Here is a 25,636-nt window from a genome sequence, read left to right on the forward strand (position 1 = left end):
AAGGTGCTAATCCATGAAATTACACTTTGCACTTTGTTTAAGCTGTTAGTGGAGCGTGTGTGGTTAACGGGCACACTAACCTGGACTTAACAAGGTAGGCAAAGGGTAACCTAATGTTTATCATAGTAGCGTTGGAGCGTGTGTGGTTAACCGGCACATCGATTGAGGGGTAAATATTAAGGGTACCAAGTATATTTGCATGGTTACTTCACACCTTGTTTTGTGATCCTCGGCATCCCAGTCACAAAACCTGAAGGGCACACTCGAGATTGAAACATGTCATTGAAAAGTTCAATGAATCTCAAAAGAATCTAGGAGTTTCAAAACCAATTAAAACCTAATAATACATTTCGTTTATCTTGGTGGAAATTGGTGAATCGTCATTCACCTACCTTCAAATATTTTATAGCTTGGATTACGGCATCCCTCTTCCAAGTTATAAAATAGTTTGTTGGGTCCTAGCCTTAATATATCATATTGGGTGTTATATTAAGGACTTAAATCAACTTTACGTGAATTTCTCCCATTGTTGATGTCTGGTTTAGACAACAATGATCTTCCCAAACCAAGCTTTCCTAATGAATATGACTTCCCGAGTTTGGCTCATGGAAGTCATACTTCTCTTCCTCTACCTCCTCCAATTATTCTCCCTAACCCACAAGTTCAAGGTCACTCAAGCCCTAATGGCAAGCAAGGTCTATGTGTGATCACATCTTAGAGATGAAGTCACATATTGACAAGCCGAGAGAGTTGGGTGTCAAAGTCTTGAGAAAGTTGGATGTTCAATCACTTTCTAAGTCACATAGTGAGTTCCTTTGGGACTACTATGAAACAGACTATGACATGAACCTTAATGATCATATCTATTTGCTTGGTGCTGCTGAATCGGCAATGATTTGGAACGATAGTAAAGCAAATTTGATTAGAAGATCAACTTCCCAAAAACTTTATGGACAGTGACAATGGTGACACTGGAAATCCAGAAAAAAGCATTCTCTTCCCAATGGAAAGGGATTGGCCATAGTCAACCTGGTTGACCAAATGGTAAAGAGAAAGGCTAAGTCTGAGATAGTCCCATTACCAAAGGGTCCATATGTTTATTTTGCCAAAGGAAGGGGCGTTGATTGCAAAGCTGCCAAATTTACCTAAGGATGTTAAAGTCAATAAGTTTGACTCTACATCAGATAGAGCCCATTATCTAACTCTGTTAAGTTCTATTCTGAGATCCTCATTACATGATGTGACTGGGTCACATGTTGATGTTTTAAGAATCAAAGAATAGAGAGAAATCTTAAAGGAAGTATATGCTGATTCTGATCGCGAAGGTGGATTTCGATCGCATCAGAATTTTGAGCAGTTGCTTAAGAAGTTATGATATATTGCTAAGGAATAGATAACAACAATTTTCCATGTGGATTGTAAGGATAAGTTTTTCCGCAAAGTTTTAAAATAAAAGAAAATTGTTTAATTTTATTTATTTGAAGTATCCTTACAATGGCATTTGTGGAAAATTGTTGCTTATATGATTCCACTGACAGCAATATTGGAAAATGGATTTGATTCGTTCATTTGTGGTAATGTCTAAATTTACCAAATCAAGAAAGTTCTTCATCACCCAAGTTTCAATTGGACCGAAACTTGGAATCATGCAAGTTGAATAGTATGATGAATGAGAACTTTCAAGCATTGGAAAATCAAGACTAATTACTTGTTCACATGGATGTGTGAGTCAAGTGAAGGACTAAAGGGATCGAGTACACATTCTTGTGCACTGGTCATGTCCACCACAAAGCTCGTGAAGACTATTTGATTTACTAAAGTTTAGTAAATATGGTTATACTTACAAGTTTAAGTATAATTCTGAAACATTGGAAAAGTCTCAATGTATGGCAGAACGAATGGGAAGAATCAAATTAGGCAGAAAGATAAAAGTTTCTCAAATCTGAAAAGATGGGAGAGTACTTTAGTATCATGTTGGTGATCATCTTAATGATTTAGAAATCATATCACAATTAGTCCTCTAAAGGTCATCTTAGTGTCTTCTTATGACTAAGAAGAGGAGTCATGAATTGTTGAAATGGTTAGATCAGGAAGATGAGTCATACTTCGTTCCAAAACAATTCTTAGAGTCATACTCCAAGATTGTAACTTGAGTGACATATCTTAAAGAAAGGTTTAAAACACTTGTCAAATGTAACAGTAAAAGTGTCCTACTCTTGTACATTTGAAATTGGTAAGTTGTGATGTTTTGGATAAAACAAAGACCAACTAAGGCCAATTGTGTGAAGTGTTTGTCTTGATAAAGAATCCGCACTATCTCTTGAATATTTGGCAAGATAGTCTTATATGTCAAGAGGATAGTGGGAGTCTTAAAGATCCTAAAAAGAATTTCAAGAACTAATCAAGAATAAAACCTGAGGTTCTTCACTAGCACACGACTTGAGGTTTATAACCTATCGTGTTGACATATTCTGTGCCCATTCCAGTTAAAGTTGGCTTTGCATAGGAGTTCTGAAAGTTCTCAATTGGTTGCATAACAACTTGGAAGCAATGGCAGGCCCTGTACTGCCAGGTGGCAAGAATTTAAGATTGCATAAGTTCAGTCCATATGAGTTTGGATTTGTCATTATCCTTGTCTTGTGACTATGGTTTTGACGATTCACATGGATAAGAACACATACACCATAAAATCTAAGGTTCATAAGGTTTCTCTCCGATTCATGAAAATGATGGTGAGGAAACACTTCCACCAAGTAGATTTGAAGCAGATGGCAAAAGGTCTAAACAATTGAGACTATGATTACGGCATCCCTTTTCATAGTTCTGAAATTGTTTAGACACACATGCATGCTATCTAAGGAAAGGTGTATGATTTTGATAAAGTTTTATCAAAGCATCTCGTATCAGAAATCTGAACTTTGGTAAGAAAGTCAATAAAGTATTGATTTCTAGAAGTCCAGCTGATTTCTGAGTACATGTCAAAGCTAGTGGGAGCATAAGTGTTATGCTAATAATCATCATGTTAGTGGGAGCATGATAATTATTGTTAGTGTTGCAAGTTAGCAATGTTAATTATAGAAAACAAAAGTTTCAATTCGTGAGGCTGCAGGGATTGAAAAAATTGTTTTGCTATAATTAAGGGAGAGGATATACTTCATTTCAGTTCTAAAGGCTTAGATTGAGACCTTAATCATCTTTAGTCAAGAATATATATATATGAATTTCATGTTGGATTGGTTCAACTTAAGGAAATTCTATATATTGCGTTCTCAAAATTCGATTATGATTACGGCATCCCTCTTCATAGTCAAATTTTGAAAACATGGCAAATAAAAATATTGTAGCAAAAGACTGGTCTAGAATCATGTCTTTATGTGAGACATCGTGAATCGTGTACCATTTGCTTTGGGTACAGGATCGATTGCATGTGCTATAATATTTGTCATTTCTAAATTTTTCCAAATGCCCAGAGGCATTAAGAAGGGAAAAGGTCTAGAATTGGATATGACTAAAATGATTAAGCAATTGTCGAGGACAATCTGAGGTTTACCAAAGATTGGTTGCTCAGGGACAGTTGGAAGTATAGTGCTAATTTTGGAAGGACCATATTGACATATTCTGAAAAGAGGCATCTCTTGTTCAGAAGTGATAGTCAAAATGAGAATATGGAGTTGTCTCCATAGGTGGAAGTTATCTGTGTAAGATTAGAAAACTTAATGCAAGAAGCATGTCCAAAGCAATGTACTTTGTATATGAGACTTAGTTTCAATGGAGTTGATCTCCATTGGAATACCTTATAATGACTGTTGACAAGTCTTTGTGACTTTGTACATATTCATTACAGGAGGGTCAGTGCATATAAGTTTAAAATCTAAACATATTTCGATAAATGATAGGAATTTGAAATTCTCACATTTTTCGATAAGGATTTGGGAGTGTGAAATTAGAATCATTGAAATTATGTTCAATTGGTTTATTTCACAAAGTAAGGATCATAGACAAACATAGAGTGCATACTTGGTGTATGGAAAAGCTATTGTTTAAGAAAAACATAGTGTACATGCTTGGAGCATGGGACAACTAGTGTTTTTAATTCAAGTATAAAGTTGATAAAACCGAAACAATGAATAATGAGTAATCAGTATGGTGATAAATAAAAGTGTTTATTTATATTCATAGGGTTTGATACCATATTTGATTCATTTATTCTTGTGTTTCACTTTGCATGTTTTGACTTCCAGAATAACTAAGTCGCTCTTCCTAAATGATTAAGTTATTCAAACCATCCACAGTCGGTCATATGTTGGAAGTAGATATGAATCAAGACTGTCATGGGTTGGTTTGTAGAGGTCCAAGTTGGTGGACAAAGTGGTGCTACAACACTCATGAGTGCTCATAAGTTCTGAGTATTGGATTCAACCCACGCTCATTTGAATCACTTCATGGATTTTATCACGAGTGATCATGAGACGATAATATCTTATATTCTTAAAACCTAGAGATATGAGTTGTTACTATGAGTTGGTTATACATTGATTACACGAAAACACGTTTGGTAACTCGATGTTATAAAACGTGCCTTTGTGTATGATTCAACAAGTAGTAGAACAAGCCATATGAGTCGAAGTTTATCCATTCCTTTTACCTTCGGGATAAAAGCGATATCTGTGGGCCCCTCGATGATTTAGCGATGACACATGTGAGTGCTTGGCCTAGCCAGGACTGATTTGATTTGTTCAATCAGTCAGTCATCATAAATCGGTAATCGGGAAACAACAAATGGACAGAGAGAATGATTATAATCCATGTCTCAGTCCATATGATATCTAGAATGGAGGAATATATGATCCCTTATCTAATGGACAAGGCATTAACAAAGGTCAGAGTTCGTTGACAAGATCAGAGTTCGACAGCGGCTTTAAGAGCTACGATTGCCAGTTGGTTTTTGAAGTCATACTCAATAATAGTTTTAGCCTTATCCAAGTGGGAGACTGTTGGATTAATGTCTAAGTCCATAACTATATTTAGTATGTACTTGACCCGACCCGGCATGGTCCATTTGGGTTGCACTTCACCGGCACAATTTATATGGATAGTCTTTTGAGAATAGTATATTTATGATTTATATTAATATATTATAAGTTCTAATATATTAATATATAATCATATTATTTAATTAGTATTGATCAAGAATTAATTTATAATTAATTAAGTGATCAACAGGAACTAATTAAATATGGACTCTTAGATATATATGTGTAGTGGGCCAAGTTCATTTAGGTTGGGCTAAGTCTTCATGGATAGTCCATGGAGCTTTAACCCATGGATCCTAGGAAATGAAAGGTCATGGGTATTAGGGTTTAACCCTAATCCTCCACACTATATAAAGGGTCTTATGGTTCATGAAATTAGGCTAGTGGCTAGTGTGGATACACTAAAGAGGGCAATAACCGATTTCATAAGTGTGAGCCAAGTATCCATATTCTCTAAAGTCTTCCGAGGCGTTTTGGTGATTTGTGATTCCACTTGAGGCTTCCACACTATTGGGGCTAAGCTCTTAAAGTTCAAGACTTCAAGCTTCATTAAAAGGTATGTATTCTAACTTGTTATATTACCCAAGTATCAAGGATTGTATGCTAGATAGGGTAATACCTTGGAATATTCATATTTGCATGTATAATAGAGAAAACATAGATCCAAGGTATTTAGGGTTGCATGTACACTTAGGAGTGTTAGAATGCTCAAAACCCAACAAAAATATCCAGCGGGAATCCTTGTAGAGAGGGGAATTGAGTAGAGGAGTAATCTAGGAGAGATACCTAGATAAGCACTTAAGGAGTCTACTGAGGGAGTAGTCAGATGCCCGCGTGGGGTATAGTTGCTTGGGTTCGGTGGTATCCTTTGAGTATGAGGAGAGAAGTGGGTAATGACCTAGAGTGGTTTTGCGTGTTGGTAGAGATTATTCGATGCTCGAATGCTGCTTGCTTCGTGCTTTGTGGAACCCTTGATGATGAGAGTCAGCTACTAATTGAATATGACGATATTCAGGAGGTGGATGGCTGGCATCATAAGGAGTTCTTTAGCAGATGATGGCGGAGAAGTGTGAGAACCTAAGAAGAGCCTAGGAAAGGGTGACCCTAGTCAGATGAGTACGCTGACAGAGTAGGATATTTCGCAGAGGAGCGAACATGCATGATGGGGTTGGTGATTGAGAAGGTCGAGCAGCTACTTAGGAACTCAGGGATGGTCCGTGTGGAAAGTATGGGTAGATGTGGTAGGTAGTATGGGCCCGTACTACTGAAAACAGAGGACCCATACTCGATACAGGGAACATTCCGTAGGTTTTAAGTAGCAGATCGAGAGGTGATTTCATGGTTCGTGTACCATGATTTGTAGCAGATCGAGAGGTGATTTCATGGTTCGTGTACCATGACTTGCAGTAGATCGAGAGGTGGTTTCATGGTTCGTGTACCATGATTTGTAGCAGATCGAGAGGTGATTTCATGGTTCGTGTACCATGATTTGTAGCAGATCGAGAGGTGATTTCATGGTTCGTGTACCATGACTTGCAGCAGATCGAGAGGTGATTTCATGGTTCGTGTATCATGATTTGTAGCAGATCGAGAGGTGATTTCATGGTTCGTGTACCATGATTTGTAGCAGATCGAGAGGTGATTTCATGGTTCGTGTACCATGATTTGTAGCAGATCGAGAGGTGATTTCATGGTTCGTGTACCATGATTTGCAGCAGATCGAGAGGTGATGTCATGGTTCGAGTACCATGATTCGTAGCGGATTGAGAAGAGATAACATAGTTCGGGTACCATGATTCATAGCAGATCGAGAGGTGGCCACATGGTTCGAGTACCATGACCTGTGGCAGTTAGTGTTATTGGTTCTACCAGTTATTCCGTGGTGATTGGTTAGACCGAGATCAGAGGTGAAAGAGTATGGGGCTAGAGGGCCATGATGAACGAGTTTTAGTGAAGCATCCCTTAAAAGGGAAATCGAGTTAGCTCTGAGGGATTGTTGGGAGATGCCAATTGGAGCCGCAAGACTCAAGAATGAGTAGAGATGGCGGTTATGGAGGATTACAGCATGAGTTGAGCAATCAGCCGATGGTGGAGATGTCATTTTCTGTGATCTGAGCGGTGTTATTTCTGTTCCTGTGGGAAACAGGAGAGGTATTGAGATTTTCGGTTTCCAAGGTTGGGGGTGAGCCCTGTGGGGTAGCTTTGGTTACGATCTTTCATCATAGTATTTGGGCATTATGTCTGCCAAGAGGTAATGTTAGAGCATGAGCAGGTTGTCAGCGGGGACTGAGATGATTAAGGACAAGGATACACCCTAATTGAGCATAGTAGGGCATGTATTAGCTGCAGCGGCAGACGATCAAGAAGAGGATATTGGGGCGGTGGCTCTTATTGTCTATGAGGAGTATCGAGTGTGGTAATGAGGACTCCACTCTTATTACAACCCACGTGATGGAACGTTGGTTGAAGAGTCGAGGATGAGGAATATGATAGTTCGTTATTTCAGACTGAGAGTCGGGGCTACGACTGGACAGTTGAGATGTCCGGTAGTGGGATGGTACGAGATTCTGAAGGACTAGAGGTAGTCATGATGAGAAGTTTCTGAGGATTTCATCGGAGATTCGGGGTATTTGGAATTGCTTGACCTCCATCGGGGAGATCATCGAGCATTGCGTATCACCTTCCGAGAGTAGGTGCGATGTTATTGGTAAAAACAGTCTGTGGGTTAGATTGTTGGCGAATCAATTGGTGATGGTTCGAACCTTGAGTACGGGAGAACCGAGTACTTTTGAGGAGATCCGATATTTGTTCAGAGCGGTTAGAGAACTGGATAGAGAGGTATGCGGTGCGGATTCCTGAGACCAGGGTTTTTGGTGGTCAAGGAGAGGTGCAGAGTGAAATAGTGCATGTGGCACGTGTTTGAGAAAGGATGAGTGTCTCCACGGCAAGTGGCCGTTGGTCGGAGACCTTATGGTGGTTAGGAATCCTTCAAGGTTAAAATGGTGAATTCGAGGTGGTTGGCTTGTGAGGATAGTTCGGCAGTTGAGAATTTCTGGTTCAGAGTATGGGCTATTATATGCAGTATGGGAAGGGAAGAAGTTGATTGGGCAACCAACTTTAGGGTCGTTATGAGTATTCTTGCATGGGTTTTGAGCAATAGAAAAGGAAGTTTCAGATTGTCAACTTCGTGTTCGGAGTCGTTGGCAATTTCTCCATGTTTTAAATTGGGGGATGTAGTATTCTGGGGTTACAAGTGGCACGAGAGAAAGACCAGTTACGAGGTTCCGAGGAAGCAATGCGGTATCTAAGTATGATGCCATGAGTATGAGATCAGTGGTAGAGTCAAGACACTGCGAGGCATTGTGATGGTATTCCGGGGTATCCGAGTTTAATGTCCCAAAATCTCGGATTATTTTGATTTTGAGTTTGAGATGTCGAGGGGTGTATCAAGTGTCTATGGTTCCGATGGGGGCCCTTCAGCTAATTGAAATCAAATGGATTTATTTGAGAATGTGAATTGCAGCGAGAAAAAGAGGTTTTGTCACGACGGTGGTCATCCGAAGTAGTAATGATTAGCCGGATGGGTGTGTGTGTACCTATCTATGCTGGGCCGCAGAGCATGAGTTAATGATCGCAGGGTGGTGTCAACCTGGGGATGAGATTGTGAAGTGGTAAGAGTAAGTGCGTTAAGACTGCGGGGAGCTGCAGTTTCAATGAGTCAGTGCAAAGAGGTTGTGGTGATGCTACGGGGAGCCGTAGTACTCACTATTCAGTGAGGGGTGTGGTGATGCTACGGGGAGCCGTAGTACTCACTATTCAGTGAGGGGTGTGGTGATGCTACGGGGAGCCGTAGTACTCACTATTCAGTGAGAGGTTGTGGTGATGCTACGGGGAGCCGTAGTACTCACTATTCGGTGAGGGGTGTGGTGATGCTACGGGGATCCGTAGTACTCACTATTCAGTAAGAGATTGTTGTGATACTGCACGGAGCCGTAGTACCCACTAGTCAGCGAGAGAATGTTGTGATGAAGTGTTCTCTGATCAGAGCTTGACGCAGAAGAGTTTTAGGCTTGGGTAGCCCTAATATTTGAGTGTGTGGAAGCCTGGGGTCGAACCATGGGCGAGACTGGGGTCTCCATAATTGTCGGGAGTCGTTATATTCTGAATTGAGTAGTGGTTTTTGCAACCAAAGGGAAGTGGATAAGTGAGGAACGCATGAGTTGCGGGTCATGAGTCATGAGTTGAGTGGTTCGTTGGGACGAGTGGTTCCAACTCTGTGTCGGATCAGACTCTCGAGTTGAGTTTGATTCTAGTGGTGTATTAAGTAGGCAGAATGAGATGCCGGATACATAAATGAATTTTGTTTGGAAGGGGGTATTGGTTTCATCTGGTGTCTTAGACCTGAGTGGGTCAATTCGTTGGTATGAGAAAACCGCGAAACGCATGGAACTAATGAGCAGTAGACGACATAGGTCGAGAGTGAGTCGAATTCCGTATTCGTTTGAGGTGAAGCGAACTTCGTGACTTGTGTGTCACACAGGGCAGAGATAGTTGCATTGATAAGGAAGTCAGTGAGGCATTTTGGTACACGCAATGGGTAACCTTTGGAGGTTCAATTGCTGGATCGGGAGATGACCTGGTGCTTAGTCTTGAAAGGGATATTGAGAAGGGAGCAGATGTTTATGTTTGTCAGATGTCGGGGGACGCTTCTGAACAAGCATAGTCATTGTTTGTGTCTGAGGACAGGGTGTTGAGGGTTTGTTGTTCAGAGGGGTTGTGATTGCAGTGCAGTGGATGAGTCCCTGGTGTGATGTGATCCTTCCACTCCTTGGTATATGATCTGGATTGTTTATCATGTCTGGGACGGGTGATCGGTAGCCAGTTTTGGGAATGGACTTGTTTTATCGGTTTACACTAGAGAATCAGAGGGGCAGTGAGCTATCGGGGTTTGTTATTCGAGGAGCGAATAACGTGGTGACATCTGGAGAGGGCGGTCTGGCTGCGTATCAGGCTACTAGAGTTCCAGATTATTGAGAGTCAGAAGGGGTAGCATAGTGGCAGATGGGTCTGTCCTTTTCCAGGGAGGAGTTCCTGTTTGGATTCAGGTGTCCAGAGAGGAAGAGAGTTGTGTGGTATGAGACCCTTTCGATGGTGCTGTTTGGTTATTGAATTAGATCTTTATGTGGTGGAGGAGCGATTTCGAGGGCGAAATCTAATTCAAGTGGGGGAGAATTGTAACAACCGGATTTCCAGGGACATGATTGTGTATGTTAATCTTGAGATTTGAGGAGGGACTCGACGAGTTGAGGGACCAACTCGCCGAGTCGAGTCGAGATTTCCGCGTAGATTTAATGAGCGGACTCGACGAGTCCAATGATGGACTCGCCGAGTAGGTACTGGGCAGAGAAAACCCTAAGTTCCGGGGTTGGAGCCTATTTAAAGGAACTTATGACCTTGGGTGCGCCTCATATCTCCTGTGAGAAACCCTAAATCGCCATTTGAGCCAAGGAAGAGTTCTTGTGATGAAATCAAGTAATTTTGGTGTGGTTTTTCAAATGAAGTGAAGGGATTCAGCTTGAAGGACCAAAGGAGGTTGTTATTCTAAGACATCTAAGCAAGGATCTCCATTTTGAGGTAGTATTTCGCCCCTTCCTTCTGTTTTTGTGTAAAATCCTTGAATCTAGGGTTTTCTTTACCCTTCTTGGATAGTATATGATGCATATGAGGTCCCAATGTGGAGAAAGTCTTAGATCTGGACCTTAAGAGGTCCAGAGAGTCCCAATCATTCAACTTTATGCTGTTCCTTTGGAGATATGAGCCTAGGTTGCCATTTTTGAAGCTATTTCACCAAAAGAAGCCTTATGTGTGTTGCATGAGTGTAAAGATTGGACCTTTACGTGATTATTGAGCATTGGGAAGTCAGATCTATAGGTTAGAGAAACAGATCTGACCTCAGAAGGTCTTTTGAGTGTTGCCATGGAGGAAACTCGCCGAGTCCATAAGGGGACTCGACGAGTCGAGTCGGGTTGCCCCGCGATTCGTGACCTGTGGTAACCCGTCAAGTGAAGGGTTAACTCGACGAGCCGTGAGAGGCCATAGGAGGATTCAAGGGACACGCTTAGACTCGCCGAGTCACCCATGTGCACTCGACGAGTCTGGTCAAAGTTTGACCGTTGACTAGAGTTGACTTCAGTTGACCTTGGGGTTTTGGTCAAGCTGATTCAAGAGAGGTCGGAGAATGGTAGAATGGTCTTCTACCCATTATTAGGGATGAGAACATGAGAGGATTTTTATTAGAGATGTTATCATTTTGATAGGAGGAGGCTAGGTCGGGTTATCGAGCACGAGAGGGTATCCGACATCATGCGAGGTGAGTCTTCTCACTATACTTTACCTTGAGTGGTAAGTAGAGTTATGTGACAGAGTATCTTGTATGCTATGTATCTGATATGTTGCACTGCATTATTTCTATGTGATTTATGCTGTGTGTATTCCAGAGTTTACAGAGTTAGGACCGGAAGGTCCACAGAGCTAGGACCAGAGGGTCCACAGAGTTAGGGCCAGTAGGCCCACAGAGTTATAGCCTCGAGTAGCTAATGTGTGTTATATGTGGTATTTTGGGGAACTCACTCAGCTTCGTGCTTACCGTGTTATGTGTTATGTGTTTCAGGTGTTCTCAGTATCTCGGGACGGCACCGGCTTGATTGTACACACCAGTGAAAGAATTATGTTTCAAAGATCCTGGATTATTAAGTAATTAACAAGGGATTGTGTTTTGTAAACTAAACAAATGATGCTTTATGAAAATGTGTATTAAGAATCATATGTTTTTCAAAAGAAAATTTTTCCTGAAAATTTATGGTGTTACACATGGTGTAACCCTAGTTGTGTCACACTATATAAGAAACCTCATGGCTACCAAAATCGGCACTTAAGTGAGATACACGAGGGCTAGCCGATTTTGTGTGTGCAAGACAATCTCTTCTCAAGTCCTCCATTGTTGGTGGTGTTGTGTGAAGCATTTGAGGCATCACACTTGGGGTGCTAGGCTCTTAAAGGCTTAAGGTTTCAAAGCTACAACAAAGGTAAGTCATCTAACTAGATTTTTGTAGTGTATATACTCCATAGTATGCTAGTTAGGATGATGCCTTGAAAATTTGAAAGTTTGCATGTATAATAGAGAAAACATAGATCCAAGGCATCTAGGGTTGCATGTACACCATAGGAGTGTTAGAATGCTCAAAACCCTTCAAACACCTCACGAGATGTGGACAGGGAAGGTTCCGTCGTTAGACTACATCAAAGTTTAGGGTTGCGAGGCTTTCGTGAGACGCGAGACTAACGACAAGCTCGAACCTCGGAGTGAGCGATGTATTTTCATCGGCTACCCATAGTAGTCCTTTGGATATCTCTTCTATAGACCGAGTGACAATGTTGTCTTCGTTGCGAGGAGAGGAGTCGTTCGCGAGAGAGAACTCATATGCCAAGAGGACAGTGGGAGGCAAATTGACCTTGAAGAACTTCAAGAGTTAAGTGGTGAAGAAACCTCAAACACTAGCACTCGACCTGAGGAGGAAACTCCATTTGAACCAATTGATGAGTCCGTACCTCTCAGGCGTTCCAGTAGAGTTAGTGTTCCACCTGTGCTATATGGTTTTCATATAACAGCTGAAGGTGATACATTTATCAGTGATAACACACTAGTAAATTTGGATGAACCTAATAACTACAGGGAAGCCATGGCAGGCCCCGAGTCTGCCAAATGGAAAGAGGCGATGAACAGCAAGATTCAGTCCATGTATGACAACCAAGTTTGGAACTTGGTTAACAATGTACCGGGTCGTAAGACAGTCGACTGCAAATGGATCTTCAAGACGAATACACACATATAAAGCACGACTGGTTGCGAAGGGCTTTACTCAAACTCATGGAGTTGACTATGATGATACCTTCTCACCAGTAGCGAAGATTAAATCTATAAGGGTTATGCTAGCCATATCTGCATTTTATGACTATGAAATATGGCAAATGGATGTCAAAACCGCTTTCCTTAATGGAAAGTTGGCTGAAGATGTTTACAAGAGTCAGCCAAAGGGTTTTATCAATGCAAAGTACCCCAATAGAGTGTGTAAGCTTGAGAAATCCATCTATGGATTAAAACAAGCATCTCGCAAATGGAATCTTTGTTTTGATGAGAAAGTCAAAGAGTTTGGTTTTTCGAGAAGCGAGGATGAGTCCTGTGTATATGTCAAAGCTAGTGGGAGTATAGTTAGCTTTCTGGTATTGTATGTAGATGACATACTGCTAATAGGAAATGACATCCCAACCTTGCAGGAGGTTAAGTCCTAGTTTGGGAAGTGTTTCGCTATGAAGGACCTCGGATAAGCTACTTATATTCTAGGGATAAAGATATTAAGAGACAGGAGTAAAAGACTAATATGACTTAGTCAAAGTACCTACTTGGACAAGGTGTTGAAGCGTTTTAGCATGGAGAACTCCAAGAAAGGTGACCTACCTATCCAAAGCAATACCAAACTGAGTAAGACTCAAAGTCCGAGTACAGAGGCTGAGATAGCAGAGATGAGTCTAATACCATATGCTTCCGCAGTTGGCTCGATCATGTATGCTATGACTTGTACTCGCCCTGATGTGGCCTTTGCTTTGAGCATGGTCATCAGATATCAAGGGAATCCTGGTAAAGCTCATTGGACTGCTGTTAAGAACATTCTTAAGTACCTGCGGAGAACCAAGGATTGGATCCTTATCCTCGGTGGGAGCGATGACTTGAGAGTAACAGGGTATAGCGACGCCAACTTTCAAACCGGCAGAGATAATTTTCGCTCTCAGTCGGGCTGGGTGTTTACCCTCAATGGAGGAGCAGTGACATGGAAAAGTTCCAAACAGGAGACTGTAGCTGATTCAACGTGCGAATCAGAGTACATAGCAGCAAGCGAAGCATCGACGGAGGCGATTTGGTTGAAAAACTTCATCGGAGACCTTGGAGTCATTCCATCCATAAAGGAGCCTATGGAGATTTTCTACGATAATGAAGGGGTGGTTGCCTTAACCAAGGAACCGAGAGATCATGGTAGATCCAGACATATCGACCAGAAAGTACCACTTCATAAGACATCAAGTAGAAGAAGGATACCTCGTGGTAAAGGGGATATCGTTAGAGGACAACCCAGCAGATCCCCTTACAAAGGGACTGACTAGAGTTAAGCACTTGTAGCATGCAAGGGGCATTGGGCTAACGGAAGATATTAGTTTTAGTGGTTAGATAAATAGAAACTTGTAATAGAAATTGTAATTGACATTTGATGATTAAATAAAAGGGGTTTTATTTATAAGTAAAGTTCCTGTCTTGTGCCAATTATTTACTATTGTTTCACTTTGCATGTTTTGACTTCCAGAATAATAATAATTATTCAAACCATCCACAGTCGATCATACGTTGGAAGTAAGTATGGAAGAAGACTGTCATGAGTTGGCTTGTAGATTGTCTAAGGAGTTAGACATAGCAAGAGTATGCTACACCATTCATGAGTGCTCCTGAAATAAGATTTGAGTATTGGATCAACCCGCGCTCACCTGAATTACTTCATGGAATTTATCACGAGTAATTGTGAGACGATAATATCATATAATTTTCAAACCAAGATATATGAGTTGTTGACTACGAGTTGGTTGTGCATTGATGGCACGAAAACGCATCAGTAACTTGATGTTATAAAACGTGTCGTTGTGCATGATTTGATGAGTAGTTAGTACAAGCATATAATGTCAAAGTTTATCTGTTCCTTTTATCCTAAGAGTATTAAAAGCAATATATCGGGCCCCTTGATGATTTTGTTTTGACTATGTGTTGGGCCCGGTCAGAACTAAATTGATGTGTTCAGTTATGTTCTATGTCAGACGAATCGGAAATCAGGAAACAAATTTCAGGACAATAAGTATGACTATGTTCCATGTGTTTGTCCGCATAGATATCTTGAGAACAGAGGAGTATATGATCCCTTATCTGAAGGACGCGTCACTGACTAGGTCAGAGTTCGACAACGGCTTTTGAAAGCTTACGATAGCTAAGTCGGATCCTGAAGTCACATTGGCAGTTATAGTTATTAGACTTATCCAAGTGGGAGACTGTTGGATTTGGTGTCTAAGCCCATAGCTATAACTGGTATGTACTTGGCCCGATTGTAGCATGGTCCTTTTGGGTTGCCTTCACCAGTGCAATTTGATAGGATGGACTTTTGAGAATAAGGTTATTTATGATTTATTAATATATTACAAGTATAATATATTAATATGAAATCATATTTTTATTTAATTAGTAATGATCAAGAATTAATTTGGAATTAATTTTGTGGTCAAAAGAGACTAATTAAATATATGGGGATTGATTATGTAAATCAATGATTCTTATAGTGTGGGCTAATGATCCATGATTATGTAGATGGGCTAAACCAATAATCCATGGATAGTCCATGGAGGTTAAACCCATGGAGCATAAGAATATGAAAAGTCATGGATCATTAGGGTTTACAAAGTGTAACCCTAGCATTTGCAACACTATAAATAGAACCCTCATGAAGCCAAAATAGGTTGCACCTTCTTTGTGAGCTAAGAAACTTATTCTCTTAAAGCCACCTTTTGCATATTGGTGTTTGTGAACCATTAGAGACATCACACTTGAGGTGCTCAAGCTTCAAAGGCCAAGAACTACAAGTCCTTCATAAAGGTATGTCACCAAACTAGTTGTATCATTCAATTGTTCAAATGTATGCTAGTTAGGATAATGCTTTGTAAAAATTGAAAATGCATGTATAATTAGAGAAAACATAGATCCAAAGCATTTAGGGTTGCATGTGCACCATAGGAGTGTTATAGTGCTCAAAACCCAACAAATACAACTAATAAAAATAACATATACATTCCGACTACAAATGTGATATGACTGTATAGATGGTTATCAACTGGGTAGTTTCAATATACCTCATACATACACAAAAATATATAGGCTTATATATTTATACAAGTTATAAAACTTGTATCTAAGGCTCATACATGTACTTGTGTACACTGCCGTAAGATTTATCAACTGTTTAAACAAGTATCGTACACTTTTATGTTTACGCTTATCAAATATACTTGTCGTTTATCTGTTTATCCGTATCTGCGGTTGTTAAGTACAACCTTGGCAGATAACTTTATCCGTATATCTGTATGTCTGTTTATCCGTTATCCGTATAACTTTGTCACTATAAACTTTAACTAAATTTCATTATCTAGAAACCACAGTTTAGATTTCTATCTTTACCAAACATTTCCAAACATAGTTTTACTTACAACAAAGACAATACTTTTTAGATCATATTAAAAGTATCATTATTTCAGAAAACCCGTGACTCTCACAAACCTTTGTGTTAAACCTCAAACTTACATGTATTCTCACGAGATCATTAGACAAGCTTTCAGATAGAAGATTGGTCATGGATTACAGACAACCTAGCTATCTAGTTCTTGTTATCTGCTTACCTGTTTAAGGCAACTAATGTACTATTATTATCTGTAAGAACTCTGTATTCAAACTTAATGATGAAATACAAATGTTGTTTTGTTTATCGTTGTACTTGTGTTATATATTCAATTTATCTTTGATCCATGAACTTAGTCGTACTCCTGGCATGTTCCGCCTCAGTCGGGGGTGTGACATTATTCAATTCCTTGAACTCAAACATTCATTCATTTTTTCTTTCCCATTCTAAGTACCTCTCTGGATCGGTACCACCCACGAACTCGGGCAACTCGGTAACCTTGACGTCCTCCACACGATGCCACTCACGTCTGGGTTGCCTTCGAGTTGGATCTTCAGCCATGTTTCTTAATGTATCACGAAGAACATTAAGAAAATTTGGATCATTCCAGTTCATTGTGACCGAAACTTAGAACAGCAACTGAAATCTCAACGCCTAATCGAAACTGGTGCTCTGATACCACTTATGATGTGCGTTTGAGGCTTGGATCTGCTTTTGGGTCTTCTTGGATTTTATAACATAGTGGAAACAAGAACAAGAAGAACAAGAATCACAAAGAAGATAGAAAAACGGGTAGATTAGGAGCAAGAACGAGAACAAGAACAACAAGAAACAAATGATAGATTTGATAAACAATCTAGACCTATAGATTGAATATCGGTGAAAACAAGTTAAGACCTATTAACTTGAATTCTATCAAGATCGGGAAAACATATGGGTTTTGAGTGTCGCAACAACTCATGAACAAAAGTTAATTTTTTTTCTTCATAAAAATCATCGATGCTTACAACGGAAAGACAAATGGCTATTTAAGCCTAAGACACACAATGGTTAAACAAAGTTACATCGAGAAAATAAAACTAAGACACACCTAAAAAGGAAAGTTCGACTTTTTAGACTAAGAAAGGCACACTGCCATAAACTACAAAAAGGGGGTTGCCTTCAAGATGAAACTGTCCCTTTCTACTTTATTGGAGCTGAAATCGAAGTGGGAACAGAACATCTCGAAGAGGAAACTTCCCGCCTTAGTTTTCCTATGTTACCACGCAAAACCCACGTGGTGTTGTTCCCAAGAATTGACTTTCGCATCTGAACATGTTCCGAGGGTCGCAATCGCAACTAGTCTTTCGGGTCTCAATCTCGTTTGGGCGTTCGCACCCGGGTAACAAAGATTGCAACCGGTTGCAATCGTTCGCAATGGATCACATTCGTTCGCATCCATTCTCTAGTAACTGTGATGGGTTGCGACCGTTCACAATTAATCGCATCCATTTATCATTCCTTTCGCATCAATCTGCCTTTTCACTCAAATCATATTTTTTAACCACTTCTCATTTCGCATCACCTGTCGTATTCGCATCAATGTAGATGATTGGGACGCCATTTTATAATCAACTTTAACTTTCAGCTTCAATTCCTAACCCTAATCTTCGATTTGTTGTATCGATTTCTCACAAAATGGTAATCGAGATGTTTTTTTAAGGAGACGAACCCTAATTAAATGAGAGACCGTAATAGCCATGCAAGAATTCACGTAATGCTTTTTAGTTGAGATAATCGTTGCAACATGGTAAAAAGGTTGTTACCAACAAGTCAATTTGCCGACTAAGTTATTTGGAAAGAAAAAAAAAAAGAGCTGTTAGGGGTAAAATCTTAAAAAGTACGGGTTTCAAGAGTTGAAGCCAAACCAACATTTGCTGCAGAAGAAGTGCTTTCCTTATCCTCCGCTCAGACCGCCGGTTCTGTCTCCGACTAAAAACGACCAACTCCCGATAACTACCATGCATACCGCCTGCAACCACCACCTCCTCTCTTCTACTTTCATTCTTCAAATACCTAATAAGTTCACAAAACATCACTCCGTTACTGTTTTCACATCACCCACCACCAACAGCAATATTCTCAACCCAATCCTCGGCTGCTCAAAGAAGTCGTCCATGGATGGACCCAAGAAAACCACTCGCAAAAATCCCAGGAGGTCATCTTATGGAAGCTCCAGGAAGTCAGTTTTGAGAAAAACTTTCAAACAAGAACAAGTGACGTTCACTGCACCGATATCTGAGGACCCGGTTGTTGCAATTATCGGCGGTGGCATGTCTGGTCTTCTTTGTGCTCTCCAGCTGGAGAAGAGAGGAGTTCGGTCCACTGTTTTCGATACGGTATGCAAAATTCTTTCGATTTTCTATATTGTGTATGCATTTTATGCTATATTTTGTCAGACTTGTGAAACTTCATAAAGCTAAAGGTGTTTGTGGATTTATATGCGATCAAATTTTGTAAGTATAGGCCTTGCAATCAAGTAACAAACTGTGTACCTAATATATCCAAACATTTAAATCTTACGAATTCCCTTTTGATGCTGTGCCTAATCTTTGTAACTATGAAATTGTATGAATTTATGTTGTTGAATCAGAGATTATAAGAATATATGTTGTTGAATCAGAGTCTGCAGATACTATTGGCTCACTTTTCTGATAAATTATTTAAATATTTCGATTTTCTATGTTATATATATTTATGTTATGCCATATTAAGTGAGCAACTTTGAGTTGCTCCTGAGGTCTACAACTACAAGTTGATTTAGACATTTCATCAAATAGTTGATGTGCATAGCAATAGTAATGTCAAGGAAAGGCAGCAGAGGCATCCCATTCATTTAATAGCTGCACATGGATTTTGAAGTTGAAAATAACTTTTTCTAATGGAAGCAATAGTTTTCCATGCTAATCTTTCTTATCCAGAAGCTTTATAATACTTCATTTACCACATGAAAACTAGCTATGCATGTCAAATTCACCGAGTGGAGGGTGTTAGATTCATGGAAATCTTTTGTCCATGAATGGTTTGTAGGATTATGTCTAGACTCTAGAGAAGAGAATATGACTTTGCATGATCCTATAAAGAAAATGACCAATCAAGCATGATAACTGGTTCAAGAATCAAGCTCCCTTGATTGCTTATAAATAATTACATAATCATGAGTGTTTATACCCAAGGCCTAAGTCTAGTGTGATTAAGCTTAGATAGTTAAAATGTGTAATGTTTTTCACTTATTTTTCTGTAACTTTAGGGAATCCATGGACTTGGGGGAAGAATGGGCACTAGAACAATTGACCCTTCAATGATATTTGACCATGCAGCTCAATTTTTTACTGTAAGTAATCCTCTGTTTTCTGAGCTTGTTGATGATTGGTCCCACAAAGGGTATGTTCGGGAGTCAGTAGGTGTGATTGGAGAGCTTGAAGCTGGTGGTGATTTCTTTCCATTTCTTTCTTCCCCTCCCAGATATATAGCCATCAATGGAATGCGTACCCTTGCAGATTCACTACTTTCTCAGGTACATACTTTACAATTTTACCCCTCATAATTCTTTTGTCACTATTTTTTTACTTAATGGGAACATGATCTAATCTGGTAAGCTATATATGAGTGTTTCTTTTTTTACTTAATACAGAAATAACGACTTAATAGAGAAAGTTAGGGGAAAGAGGCTTTCCCTATGAAGTTCTATCTTTTTACCAATTTGCCCTCGTTTATTTAAACATAATTTAACTGGAAACTTTACTTGTGTTTCAGAGTTCCATGGTAAATGTGGTGAGGCCTTGCTGGATAAGCTCTATTGAACCATTCAATGGAATGTGGCACTTGAGTGAGAATGGAAAACATCGTGGAGAATTTGATGCCATTGTTATTGCACATAATGGTGATATTTAAGTTACATATTTATCATGAAACTTGAACCAAATTTTATATATGATGATGCCATTTTGTCATGCTTTATGCAAATTATCTATGAATATTCTGTCTATTGCTTTTTTCATTGATGGAATTTACTATTGTCTATCAGAGACCTCGATTTTTCCCCTTTCATGAATCTATGATGTAAATTTCTTTTGTTATTGTTCTATCACCAGGAAAATGTGCAAACAGATTGCTTTCCACATCAGGATTACCACTTATTGCAAGACAAATGAAGGTATATCTGAACTTTACACATTAATTTTTTCCCTTGTCTACATCAGGATTCCTTAGGAATTGGCCGGAATGGAATTGAATTCCTACCCGCGTTCCGTTGGAATTCACAAAATCATATGGATGATGGAATTCAAGTTTCATTCCATTAACTCATGGAATTCGATTCCAGTCCAGCCTCATTTGTCTTAATGACTAAAATATAACATTCTAGTATTTTTTTTTCTTTTTATTATTAAAATTTTAATTTATTGTTTAGTATTTTTTTTCCTAACTTGTCTGTGTGTGGATGATATATTAATGTTTGCTAATTTATATAACCTATTCTTTACCTAAAACTAATTTTAAAAAATATCCATGAACAAGAAATTAATAAAAGAGTAATTTTGTATATCTTTACAAGTAATTAAATAAGTTTCATAAACAAGAAATCAATTAAGAAAAAGCCTATCATTTGTCATCATTTACATTCCAAATCCTTAGACAGATCTATACAAAGGAACGGAATTCAATTTCATTCCATTTCTTGTCAACCAAAATCCCAATCACTTCAACAAAAAACATTCTGTGAACCAAACACCCCTTTATTCATTGCTATTGTTGTATTTACAGAGACTTGATCTTAGTTCTATATGGGCTCTTCTTGCTGCATTTGAAGACCCTCTTCCTTTACCCCCCAAAGCATTTGGAATTCCATTTGAAGGAGCTTTTGTGAAAGGAATCGACTCCATATCATGGATAGGTAACAACACACAAAAACTATTCAATTCTCAGAATGAAGGACCTCATTGTTGGACAATTTTCAGCACATCATCCTTTGGAAAGCGCCATAAAGTTCCACAGGTCCATACTCCATCCATGCCAAAAAGACCGATATGCCCTCCATCATTGAAAATATGTTTTTTTTTTTTTTGTTATGTAAGAGTTGCTTCTTGTTGTTTGATGTTTTTATTAGGAGAATATTCCTAATGCCACAGCAGAGAAGGTGAAAGGATTGATGCTTGCGGGTGTTGAGAATGCCCTAGGGGTACCAATTGGATCACTTAAGAAACCAATATATACACGTGTACAATTGTGGTATGGATTTTAGGTTTTGTTGGTAATCTATGGTTTTAATTTTAGGGTTAATGTGCATATATACCATATAATGTTTTACCATTTCTTTTTCAATCTATGCAACAAAGTGGTTTTTGATACGAAATTTTCAGACCAAAAGAGTCAATGTTTTACCATTGGAAGATATATATGCCTATTTATTTATAAATCTTATTTTAACTTTTTTCTTTTGGTAAATCATAAAGTTGAAGTGTCTTCTTTTATTGGTATGCACAGGGGTGCAGCTCTTCCTACAAATAGTCCTGGTATTCCCTGCATCTTTGATCCTCTTGGAAGAGCTGGCATTTGTGGTGATTGGCTACTTGGATCAAGTTTAGAGGCTGCAGCCCTAAGTGGAATTTCCCTAGCAAATCATGTAAGCTTCTTCATTTATCAGGCTCAATATACTTATGATTTTAAGCTTCAATTTACAACACTTCCCAAGTTAGTTATTAATAAACAGTCGTTTTTTTTTTTTATTGAAAAAGGGTAAAATGGTCATTTATTCTCATTCAGATAGTTCATTTAAGTCCAGAAAAGAAACATTCTTTGTTCATACAATAGTAACCAAGTTTCACAATCGTTCATTGTCATGGAACACCTGTAAAACTTGGCTACTTGTTAGTAAAATTGTCCCTTTAATGTTCTTGATTACACTATTCAATAAAATTGTTTCAATAAGCCTGCCACGTCATATATCCATATCAGCGCCATGTCAACAAAAAGATACAATATTTTACAACAACGGAACACAAAAAATTACAAAAGTTCACAACAATGGAACAAAATTAAAGTTGAGTGATTAAACATCTAGAAAAGAAGTTTAAGGTAGTTAGGGGGAACAAGTGTGAAATTTGGTTACTATTTAGTGACATGAACCTCTATTATTTATTCACTATTGTATGGAGATTAAAGTTAACAAGTGTCTTTAATCTTTATACAGACTGCAGATTATCTGAAAAGTGGAGGATCACGACCAGATGAGTTTGCTGTTGGTTTACATGATGAATTTCAACCGTTAGATGGACATGATATCGGTCAATTCCCAGGATTAGAATCAAATAAGGATATACATGAGGCTCAGGTTCAACTTGGAGTTTGACTATTCACAATCTTTCCTTGCACTGTAAGTTTATCTTTCTTTCAAGGCGTTTCTTTTGTGTTTCCTCATCAAGTCATGTATGGCTAAAGTGACTGAATAGGTTATGATGCATGTTGGGATAAAGTGATTTATATATAAAGTCTGTTTCTTTTCTAGACTGAATAAACCGTCTCAATGAGGCTACATGAAAGTTTTATCCTTACATTCTAAAAAAGAAATTTCACAATATTTATTAATTTTGTTAAGATTCATCAATTTTAACATGAGAGGAGTTTGGAGGAAAAGAAAGAAGAGCAATGTGTAAAGGGTTTGTGTCTTTTGTTTTGGTCTTAACCAATTAAGTCATTCTGTCTATATTTAGTCATTCTCTTCATATTAAGTCAAAAAGAAACAATCATTTGTAACAACTTTCATGGTTTTGATAGTTTATATGGCTTAAAGTTTGCCTAGTTCCTCCTATTTTTTATTGTTCTATATATACTAGTTTTAGTCTTACAATTAGAATAAATTTAATGGTTCAAAGAATAATAATAGGTAATTAGCGAGGGTAAAACCGACAATATATAAAGTACATTAGGTGCTTCCATGGGCACTCAATAGTCAATACTACCAACACTCTTGCCTTAGTTGAACATTAGATTTGTGTCTCCTAGAGTGTAGTTTTGATATATACAATGCTCTAAAATTGTTTTATTCAAAAACTTACATTGTCGTTATAAGGGCAAATTCCAATAAAACCACTATTGTTTTTTTTTTTCTTAAACAAATACCACTGTGAAGCTTCTTGGTAATGAATTGCAAAAAACTATTGGAAGAATATTTTTCTGGTTCAATTTTTTTTAATTGAATTTTTTTTTGTTAAATCATAAAAAAATTCCACATTGTTAAACCGACCAAATTTCAAACTATAGTGGTTTTGATTGAATTCAAATTTTTATGTAGTTGTTTAAAAATAAAAGCAAAGTCTCAGTGGCTTTTATTGAATTTTCCCTTGTAATAATATAGTTTTTGTAATTATTTTGTGACAATGTCACTAAATAGTAACAAATTTTCACACTTGTTCCACCTAGGTACCTCAAACGTATTTTTCAAGGTTTAATCACTCAACTTTCATAATTTGTCTCATTGTTTTGAAAATTTCTTATACTATTTCTTTGTTGATAAAATTGTATATACTTTGTGCACCATTTGCTAGAAGGAGCATCAATGTCACTACACCAAAATTTCACAATGGAACAAAATTCTACAATAATGGAATCATTGTGAAACTTGGTTATTGGTTTTAGAAAACCAAACATAATTGTATTATGGCCTTGCGAAATTAACATTAAAAGTGTAATACATTGTATTCGGAAATATGTTTATTAATTTACCATTTTGACCTTGCAGATTTGGAGTGTATAAGTATAAGCAATGCTTCCTACTGCCAATATATGGGCTAATACCAGAAACAGTTTTCTGAGGATCTAATCGTAGTATTGCCCAGGTGACTTTTATACTTTTTACCAAATAACATATACTCATTCCATTTGATATGATGAAGAGGGGGAACAAATAGAATGACTCATTCCATTAAAATAAAAATAAAAATAAAAATAAAAATAAAAAAAGCTATTTGTTTTGTCTGGTGGAGTGTGGACCATTCTTCAAGGAAAGTGTTTGTTCCATTTTGTTAATTTTTCATTCCTTAGTCACGGGGTGTTTTCTTTCATGAATGGAATGAAAAATTGCAATATTAGCCATTTTTATTTATGTAATTTTAAGTAACACCAATATTTTTTAAAAAAAGAAAATCTGATTTTTGTTAAGTTACAACTTTAGTTAATAACTAGAAACTATAAATTTTATTACAATATTATTTGGGTTTTAATGATATTTTATCATGTTTTTTTTATCTATAATTAAAAAAATCATTGGTTAAAACTATACGTTATTTTGTTACTTCATAAAATACTTGCTCATGTATGAGAGGATACCCACTTAGCCTTGTGGTCATGGGTTCCTTATGTGGTTTTTTTTTCGCTTATGTGAGGTTGAAAGCATTAAACTCCGAGTTATGGGTGTGTGTGTTTGTAAAGCATTAACATCACGTCTTAATTGTATGCCGAGGTTATATGTTTGTAAAGCAACATACCATTTACATTATGTTTCATTACGTCAAACTTTGTTCTCACTAAACTAGTAGTGTAACGTTTTTTCTTAATGGATATGTTTTTCCAGGGAATTTGAGGAGAGACTCTAGTTAAGCATTTTTGGAGTACCGCATTAAGGTTAGTGGAGATGTCGGAAGATAGCATGTCAATGGTGATGAATATATTGTACATTATTAGTAATTGTTGGACTTTATGTTGCTACTAGATTTATGGATTTGATGTTTGAACATTATTAGTAATTGTTGGACTTTATGTTGCTAATATACACGTAAGTGAAATCATGTACGACTAGGGTTACATGTCAACAAAACCGTAGGAAAGCAACATTAATTATGCACTACAATTTACATAACAAAATTCTTAAACAAGTGTTTGTTTTCCCTCATACAATCCCCAAAAGGCCATTCTTTTAAATGTCCTGAAAATCATGTGTAAGAGATTATACAACATGCATAACGGTATACATGTCAGCAAGAACAATAACGTGTAATACAAAATGTGTCGTGAGCTACATAGATTTTGACACACCATTTCAAATCCTTTGACCAAGTATTTGTTCTAAAACATTTGATAAATTATTTTTTTTAACCAACATTTCATCCATTTATGTAATGCCAATGTAATGCTTGATTCAAACATAGTGAAATGCAAGGTACACTAATGTACTGACGGGTAAAACAAATCATCCCCCAAGTGGTGCTTCATTGCAAGGTATCAACTTTGTTTCTTTGTCCCCTTGTTTTG

General features: G+C 38.0%; 1 protein-coding gene across 1 annotated transcript; it reads left to right on the top strand.

The window, feature by feature from the left end:
* The first annotated feature begins 18,240 nt into the window (after positions 1-18,240).
* LOC145108663 (FAD/NAD(P)-binding oxidoreductase family protein) lies at positions 18,241-25,273 on the top strand. Its single transcript, XM_079045737.1, has 10 exons — positions 18,241-18,729; positions 19,641-19,907; positions 20,147-20,273; positions 20,485-20,546; positions 21,155-21,385; positions 21,498-21,619; positions 21,875-22,013; positions 22,581-22,763; positions 24,129-24,225; positions 24,960-25,273. Exons 1-8 carry the CDS (start codon positions 18,352-18,354, stop codon positions 22,737-22,739), a joined length of 1,485 nt encoding a protein of 494 aa, XP_078901863.1. The 5' UTR covers positions 18,241-18,351; the 3' UTR covers positions 22,740-22,763; positions 24,129-24,225; positions 24,960-25,273.
* Positions 25,274-25,636: the final 363 nt, after the last annotated feature.

This window comes from Lactuca virosa, chromosome 4 (genome assembly GCF_052849685.1).
Source record: "Lactuca virosa cultivar CGN04683 chromosome 4, Lactuca_virosa_CGN04683_v6, whole genome shotgun sequence".
NCBI lineage: Eukaryota > Viridiplantae > Streptophyta > Magnoliopsida > Asterales > Asteraceae > Lactuca > Lactuca virosa.

Coding starts and splice junctions, on each gene's coding strand:
- LOC145108663 (XM_079045737.1), top strand. CDS start 18,352: ATGCATACCGCCTGCAACCACCACCTCCTCTCTTCTACTTTCATTCTT. Junction 19,908..20,146: donor CAGATTCACTACTTTCTCAG/GTACATACTTTA, acceptor CTTGTGTTTCAG/AGTTCCATGGTAAATGTGGT. Junction 22,014..22,580: donor GAATTTCCCTAGCAAATCAT/GTAAGCTTCTTC, acceptor ATCTTTATACAG/ACTGCAGATTATCTGAAAAG.